The 9,114-nt window shown below is 40.0% G+C and overlaps 1 protein-coding gene across 1 annotated transcript; it reads left to right on the top strand.

Moving 5' to 3' along the window:
- Window positions 1-5,965: 5,965 nt before the first annotated feature.
- Window positions 5,966-6,916, top strand: foxd7 (forkhead box D7). Its single transcript, XM_088317470.1, has one exon. It carries the CDS (start codon window positions 5,966-5,968, stop codon window positions 6,914-6,916), a length of 951 nt encoding a protein of 316 aa, XP_088173596.1.
- Window positions 6,917-9,114: the final 2,198 nt, after the last annotated feature.

Raw genomic sequence — 9,114 nt, 5'->3', positions numbered from 1 at the left:
TACCTTCAATAAACTGCCCTGAATGGCCACGTTTGCTCATTGTGCAAATGACAGTTGAAAACGTCCCCGAGGGATTTTAACGCTGAGCCAATGTGCCGACATGTTAGAACCTGTTTTCCTTTTCGGTACATTATCCGACTGAGATTACGTTGGGTGAGAATGACTTATTGACTTTTGGCCTCAGGCTGAGCTGTCTCTAGCGTGTATACTTTCAACGTCTGACAGGTTTTAAAGGTCCCATTTGAATGACTCCGGCATTTTCAACAGTTGGAGTAAATGAGTAAGTGAATGTGTGTCGTATAAGGATGGGTGGATGAACACTTGAGAGGCAGCAGGTGACCACTAGGAAGTCCTAAAGTAGATCCTGTGGAAGGACAAAGGCTGATGATGTCGCTTCGTACCGGAGAATGTCAGCATGATGACACGTGAACCTCCCCAACACACACACACACACTAGAAATGACTTTTTTACCATGATGTCATCAATGGTTGCTGAGAACTCCAAATAGCATCCGAAGGGGTTACATGACAAATGTATTTGTCATTCTTTCAAATTCCCACAGCACCTTCAGATATCTTGTAGAAACTCTTCCCAAAATAGAGTGAGTTCCAAAGGGGAGACCAACTTTATATTGTCTTGCCCTTTCACTTCCTGTAGCATGTTTTTATATAGCACATTCATTAATATATCTCTGCAGGCTCGTAAATTGGGACCCCCACCATTTTGGAGCTCAGCTATGGGACACACACACAAAAAAAAAATAAAAAATTGCATTTACTCATTTATTAAACAGTTTGTCATCCCCTTTCTCCTCATGGACTGCAATGTTTTTTTTATTTTTATTTTTTTTTATCCCACTCCCATCTGTCTGTTCCCATGAACTTTTTATTGGTCAAATTGACTCCCATCCTGTGGGAATCAATCTATATACACTTGGCAGAAAATGTGTCCGGGCAAATTCTCAATGCCTTTGTGCACGTATTAATGCAGACTTATGGTTCTGGTTTTGAGCATTTTACCACACTCAAACCAAGTTTGACAAATGTATGCTCCTGTCTGTTTGAATTACGTTACATGATGCTTGTAATGTGCACCTTCTACTGTAAAAGAGTCTTTGGCTGAGTACATTAGGGTTGTCATAAATTCACCACAGAGTAGAATTAAAACTGGGCCCGAATGTCATCTTGAGCTGCCTACAGGGACAAACTGCCCCCCCCCACAAAAAAAAGGTCGTTACTGACAAAAACCAGTATTGTAGCTTTTAATACACAGTTATTACCACAACCTAATTAAAGCCACCCAGTTCCCATCTACAGGTTTTCTTGTTTTAATTAATGTTGCGTATAATCCACGAGGATGGCAGCTGCCTCTCGGACAAACGGGGTGCCAGCACAAAGTTGAAAAAGAGACCAGGTGGCTTTCCGATGGCATGTTTGTATGTGGAGGAATGTAGCTGTCAGCGTTGCCCTTGTCCGGAGGGAATCACTCACGGAATGTGTTTAACATCACAGCTGAAGGTGTTGCAAGGATCAGTCGCCTGCTGCCACCAACTGTGTTTTCATTGGATGAATTAAAATCACCACGTGTAAAGCTTTTTGTGACAAACTGATTTTTAATTTGTTGACTATTATGTCATTGAATTCTCTCACCTTTGTACAATATTTTATATTTCTGGGAATGTGTTGTTTTGGTTGAATCCAACTTTGCGTGGCTTTTATTCACACGGCGAGCGTATACAAAGTTCTCACAGGAAAGCCAAATTTGAATCGAGGACCTCTCCACCGTAAAACAGACGAGCAAACCACTAGGCCAAAGTGCTGCCCGCGTTAAAAACTGTTTTTCAGGTCTAAAAGGAAAATAAACGATTCATGCTTGACTCCCTCTTGTGCACACAGAGCATATTTCTTTTTGTCAAAGAGTTGTGATGGATCATGAAGGGGGCCCGTGTTGAGCGAAATCCTGGCTATGAGAGTAGCAGTCTGACCTCTAAATACACACCAGAGACCCCGGGGGTCATGACCCTGGTGTATTTGGGGTCCAGTTGGTCCAGGGTGGTGGGGGTCAAAGCATGTGACCACAACACTTGCGTCAAATGTCAGGGAATGATTTATTATGTTTTTTTTTTTCATGTTTCCAACAGCTCAAATTATTGTTACAGCTTGACAAAAATAAGTTTGCGCAACCATGTTAATTGTTTTTTTTTATTGTTTAAATGAAGAATATTCACGACAAAATAAAATTGAACCCAGCAAATAATGAGGCTTGGCAAGTTTATCCAAAGTGGCCTCTTTCCCCGTTACCCCTCTGAGATTTCTCACATTAAAAACTTTGGGAAGCTTTCTGTATTTGTGTTTATTCGCTACCTCTTTGACCAAACACACCCACTCACATCACAGAAACATGCAACTCATTCAATTTCCCAAAAGATACGTCAATAAACAAACTCTTGACACCGGATTAATTTTTATGATTTGCGTCTTTGTTCCTGTTTGTATGACATGCTGTATCACGCAAATATGATGCCAGGAGGAAAATGTTACCATCTGTGGCTGCTGCAGTGACCAGAAAACAGTAAATGGAAAGTTTTAGTAGTGACCTCACGTGTCATACATAATGCTGTGAGAGGTCCAACATTCTGTTATTTATTATTCATTGGCCTTGTTTATTTCAACGAAATAACATAACTGAGGTCTTGTATCATGAATCATCAACCAGCAAGCACTTTGAGACGAAACCCCTCAAGTGTGGCTGGTCTAATTTCCTGGAAATGTTCATTTGATCATACTTTTACAAATTCCCAAGTGTCGAAACAAGACAAAATTGCGGCTTTGGAAATTGTTTGGTTAAAAACAATTAAACGCCTGCGACAACGCTGGGGAAAAAAGTGGTCTTAGAGCTCCCTCTACTGGACAGCTAGAGAATTGTCAGTCAATTATTCAGCAGCCACCTGAGACGCATTCGACTGCAAGAAAAGAAAATAAGTTTCCAAAAGAAAACAAGGAAAAATAACGCTCACTATGTAGTGTAGTATAATATATTATATTTGGCACTGATTCACTGTGTGGAACACTGACTGTGAAAGTCCAAAGTCACTTTCTATGGCACGTTGTGAAGTACCGTTTTTTCCCTCAACCTTTATTGAGTCAAGGCCCATATTGTATTTGGAAAAAAAAAAACCTTCACAACCACAGCACACCAAAAATGTCACGAAAAGTGAATAAACAGGCTGTAGCTTCTCCCATTAGTGGAATAACATTTGGTCTGCTTGTCACTTTTTGTTGCAGTCATAAATAGGTGAACAAAGATACACTATTTGTAGTGAATAAATAATTTTAGACCAATCAAGTGAAATTGACTAATTTCTACTGAACACCCGATGACTGTGCTACGTCAACATCGAATTCACTTGTTGATAGTACACAACACAGTATATCATAGCAAATTAAATAACAGCAAATTTGACCAAATTTAAAGGTGTAAGAGTGTTACAATGCCGTCCATGTGTTTCGCAAAAGTGTGATTGCGTTTTCCAGTGGGCTTTCATGACAACATTGATAATTGCTGGGCAGTATGTTCCATTTAATCTGTTAATAATAAAACACGACACTTAAAAAGATACTTTCAAGATTCTATATCATTGTTAAGACATCTTATTTTGTTAAGTGTCATAATAGATTATCTCAATCGAACGCATTCAAAAGCGACAGTTCCTTTTTTCGCCACAAGGTGTCACTATATTTGTTTGTCAGTATGCACATTAGTAGAATCGACCACCGGAATAATTATTGAATAATTAGATAACGTGTAAAGATCATTATTGTAATATATTATTATCACTGTGAAAATATGTTCCTAATTGAAATATAAAATAAGGCATTACTTTTTAAACAGATTTTCCGTGCCTGCGCGCACACATTTTTTCATTTTTTTTCAACAGTGGTATATCATCGACATGATCCAGTATTATCCAGAGAGCTGAAAAGATTCGAAGGTCAGCGAGAACGGGACCGTGTGAGAAAACAACCTCACATAGCCTTTTGAAGCCAATTCAGTACGTCTGACTGAAGATGATACATATACGCTCTTTTATTTATCACTGACCAAATCTTGTGGACGGACTCAAGTTTTCACTGAGGTAAGAAAACATTTCAACTGAAGTGGCCCATAAAGCATCCATCATATTATTGCTTCATGATCCCCGCGGTGGAGCCTCGTTTTGATCCATATACGATCTTTCTGGCCAAATAATGTTACGCTGGTACGCATCTCTGGCACAAAACACGACAGATGTTGAAAAGTATGCTTTTAAAAAGCAATTCCAGCAAGACATTAACTGTAAATGATCAGAAATAAAAGAGTAATGGCAAATTTGCCTTCAGAATTTTGCGCGCAAAAGGATGCGCACCCATTTTGTTTTATTTTTAGGGGGTCGCTGCTTTTCCAAAACTGGACTGTCGAGGGCCTGTTTTCAATCTGCAGACATGCGTGATGAATTTTGGAAATCATCTACAGCTTTACTGGTCTCAAATAGCCCACCCAGTCCGGACCCGGTTCCCTTTTTTTGCCCTGAGGTATCAATACGATTAGAGGCAGGAAATGTGAGAATCCCCAACAAAGGCTTCCAACATTAAACCCAAACAACCAGAGGCCTCCTAACAAAACCCACTCGCAAAAAAAAAAGCGAGCTCTTCTGCCGCGTGCTCTTTCATGTCGGACCTGGTGCAAATCTTCTCTCAACTCAATCGCTCTGTTTCAGTCGTGTTTTATTAAACCCGAGAAGATTACTGACAACTTGCAAAGTGTGGCGCCCCAATTCTTGCGCCAGCCTACAAATCTTACTGTCAGTACATGCACGAAGATCAATTTCAGGATAATCCTTGTTCACTTCAAACACGGCTTGGTTCTTAAATGATGTATTTTACATATCGTTTGTAAGCTTTTAGGTGCCTAAATTAATTAAAACTGAGCAAAACTGACATTTAGCGTGTCACAACGGCAGTGAACTCTGCAATCTGATGAAGCTTTTTTTTTTTAAAGATTTTTTCAGTTAATTTCCACCTATTTTAATACAACCTCATTAAAACTAAACCCATCCTACGTATTGCTATTATCTCTGTGTCTGTATGCGTATCTATCTATCTATCTATCTATCTATCTATCTATCTATCTCTCTATCTCTCTCTCTCTCTCTCTCTCTCTATATATATATATATATACGGGCGTTATGAAAATGTATTTATATTATATAATAACATGCAACACCGTACTTAATTCACATGCTTGGTTCATTTATTTTTTAGTGCGAGTCCAGTAAATGACCCAAACGTATGCCAGATTGTAACGATATAAGACACATTTCGGCCCAAGTATCTTTATGACAAACATTATTTAAAAGGAGGAAAAGAAGTTGGTTCACGAAAACAAAATGTGTTTTTCATGCCATGCGGTTCTTAAAAAAAAAGTTTTTTCTTTTTTTTCCCTTGCGTCGGGCTGTTTTTCTGAATGAACCAGTGACGCAAACATCCACTTGGCAAGGATGGACAACTGATGAGAGTGCTTCTTTTTAACTGGTCCAGGCATCCTTGTTTTACCTTTCCGCTCCTTTTCATTGGTCACATTCCTCTTCCTCCGGCCGTATCGTGACATCATCTCCACCACCCGACCTATGCGACAGAGATCCAACAGACTACAGACGATGCCAGACACCTTCAGAGGGCGCACGCATATTTACGCACTTTTATCCCCCATTTTTATAAGCAGAACTTTTTGGGGAAAATAGACTTGTGGCGTTTGTGGACCTTTTGAAGTTCTCAGAGATGGTGATGGGTGCGCTCTGTTTTGAGGGTTCTCCTTTTGGTGAATGGAGATGAGTCGCGCGTAAAAACTGGACGGCTTTTGTTTATTTATTTATTTTTTTCAAGCGCTGTCACTTCGTTGCCATCTATTTGCAGGTGGACATCGACTATGACATTGGGCTCGGATATTATGGAGGATCTTGTTATAGACGTGGTAGGAGAAGGACTCCGAGATAACGCGGGGCAGTCGCTCGAGCTGGAGCGCACCACAGTGGATGCTTTGACACCTCACGGGGAGGAGCGGGACTCGGACTCGTGCAGTCCCCCACAAGCGAGTCCCTCTAAAACGAAAGGTCCCGTGTCCGTGAAGCCTCCGTACTCGTACATCGCCCTCATCACCATGGCAATCCTGCAGAGTCCGAAAAAACGCCTCACTCTCAGCGAGATCTGTGACTTTATCAGCCACCGCTTCGTCTATTACCGCGAGAAGTTTCCCGCTTGGCAGAACTCAATCCGGCACAACTTGTCTCTCAACGACTGCTTTATAAAGATGCCAAGAGAGCCTGGGAACCCCGGCAAGGGAAACTACTGGACACTCGATCCGAACTCCTCTGATATGTTTGAGAACGGCAGTTTTTTGCGCAGGAGGAAGCGGTTCAAGCGGCAACATTTCCGCTACAAGGAGCACCATCATGTGGAGCCCAGCTCGCTGCACGCGTTCCCGCATGGACACTACGGACTGGGGCCCCCCGCCCTCCAGCTCCCCGCGCTGGATATTTACCCCTACATGCATCAACACCACCATCATCATCATCACGCACCCATCCCACCTGTCAGCAGCATCCTACCGGCTCTTTCCAGCTTCTTCTCCCGGAGCGCAATCACAGCCAAGGCCTTCCTCCAGTCACAACCCGCCATCGAAGCCTTCTCGGCGGCTCACTGCACCGCCTACTCCGCCCCGATGACACCCGGTGCAGCTTTCACATCGCCAGCGCTTTTCCACCCAGCGGTGTCCTCACCTCACCTGGTCACTTTACAGCAGGAGTATCACAAGTTGCACAATCAGCGTGGAACTCCTCAGCTGGCTGCAAAACACGTCGGCGATCAGGACAATGAATAAACTGTGTCGGGTGCGCAAGGACTTTGAATTTTCTCAGGTAACAAAGGCCGTTTCGACAATCCATAAAAATGAAATGAACTTGTTTTATTTTTTTACACTTGTACATACAGGGTCAGGACAATCTACCCCATTTTTCTTTTCTTTAATTGTGATAAATCGAATGTTTAATTGACAGGTTTCCCTGGAAATGAATAAAAATGAATATCTAAACAGTGAATTCAGTTGATTTTTTTTTTTCTTACAGTGTTAAAATTTGAACGTTTTGGATTTATAGATTATTTTTCAGGCAGAAAACTGGTAATTATGGTAAATGGATAACAGAAAATCAAGACATCTCCTTTAAATGTGATTTGAATGTGCTTTGACTCCAGAAATTAATGAATCAGACCATAAGGAATGACAATTTTGTTGATTTATTTATTTATTTATATATATATTTATTTATTTATTCATTATCTTACACAAACGTTAAAATTGTAATAAAACGTGGAAGACGTGTGAGCTGATCTTAACATTGAAATGAAGCTGTGATTGCAAGGTAAAATTTAATTTAGACTTGAGAGATCTATGAGATCTCGAGTTCACAAACACACACAAATATTATCAAATATGTTTTATAGTACAAAAATTATATTAGAATTTCATCAGTTAATATCTGCACAGAGCACCGAATATATATTTAACATTTGAAAAATAATTTAGGTTTATGTTCTACAGTGATAACGCAACATTGATAAATCAATTTTGGGGATTATGCAAATGAAGAGGCACCTGCAAAAATAATGAATTGTAAAAAACCCAAAATGAGTACAGTATTCACTCGTGTAAACTATTTTTATTATTTGCTGTCTTGAACTCTCATTTTACATGCAAGCATTAGCTGTTCAAATCAAATAGAAATTAAATAGACATCAACAATACAAAAAGCAAGTGGCTATCGCATTAACTTCACAACTGCTCCATAATTCAATATATGACGCAATAGTAAATAAAACACAAATATATCCAATTTGTTGAGCTTTGCGTAATTTAACCTGGTGTGTTCTCTATAAATAAATGCATTTTTTTCTGTATACATTCTGATTAGCTCATTTGTTATTTTGGTTTATTTAAGTCCATGCATAGAGCAGCGTTACGTTATACATGACAGTCAAATAAACAGATTTTCAAGCACTGTAATATTTATTTAATGAAAGACTCTTTGGACACTATACGCTGAACTTCAGGAACCTGGCTCATTATTCACACTTTACATCATAAATACAGAAATTGATCAGAATTTGGAACCCTGTGAGGAGCTGCAACAAGTAACAAAAAAAAATAAATAAAAGATTCAACCTGATGGGGAATTATCAACACACCAGCTTCTTAAAGGTGAATGCATACACTTTTATTCTCATTCCCCTTTCAATGCCTCATTGTTTGTAAAATATTGAAAAATGATAGAAATGTAAAGGGCCTCTGATTTTAATGCGGTGGGTCCCAAAGGGACATTTTTTACAGAGCCCATATCGCTTCTCGTGCTCCTGTTTTTTCACCACTGTCTTAAATTGAGGTTAATCCAATCTGCTTTTAATGCTCGTGGGATTTCTTTCTTCCATTTGAGTCGTTTCCAAATATCTTATACTGTAGCAGGCCTACTAATGCTTAACAGCCAACGAAGATCTGTGGTTAATGCTTCCATGATTCCATTAACACCAACCACTTCTGCAACCAAAATGTTGCTGATTGGAAATTTAAGGCCTAATAAATTCAAACGCCAATTCTTGTTTTCGATGTCTCAATTAGAATGGGTGTATTTCTAGTCATACATCAAACTTGTCTCAAACTAATCAAACGTGGTGACTTAATGAATAGCAAATGTCACTCGATATGAACGTCATCGTCAGGCATCGGGACAGATCAAGTGATCAGCTGATCTTAACATCAACGAGTCAAAGATGAAATGGCCTTTTTCCATCAATGATGACCTTGTTGTTCTGCTAGGGAAGAAAAGAGAAAGAAGCACTTGAAAAATGATTGCAATGACTGATTGGCAGCTGGGGAGGGGAATGGGAGTCATGTTGTTTGGAAGGAGAGAGGCCACTGCACCTGATAAAATAAGCAAGCTGGACACACCAGGCTTGTGTGGGCGTGCGTGTGTGCAAGTGTGTGTAAGTCAGTTTTCATCCAGGAGACGGAAAAAAAAACATTTGCAT

The sequence above is a fragment of the Idiotropiscis lumnitzeri genome, chromosome 15, assembly GCF_059441095.1.
Source record: "Idiotropiscis lumnitzeri isolate Australia: NSW breed Sydney's pygmy pipehorse chromosome 15, RoL_Ilum_1.0, whole genome shotgun sequence".
In the NCBI taxonomy this organism is placed as follows: Eukaryota; Metazoa; Chordata; class Actinopteri; order Syngnathiformes; family Syngnathidae; genus Idiotropiscis; species Idiotropiscis lumnitzeri.
Note: the sequence above shows the minus strand (reverse complement) of the source record. Positions and strands in the feature narration are given on the sequence as shown.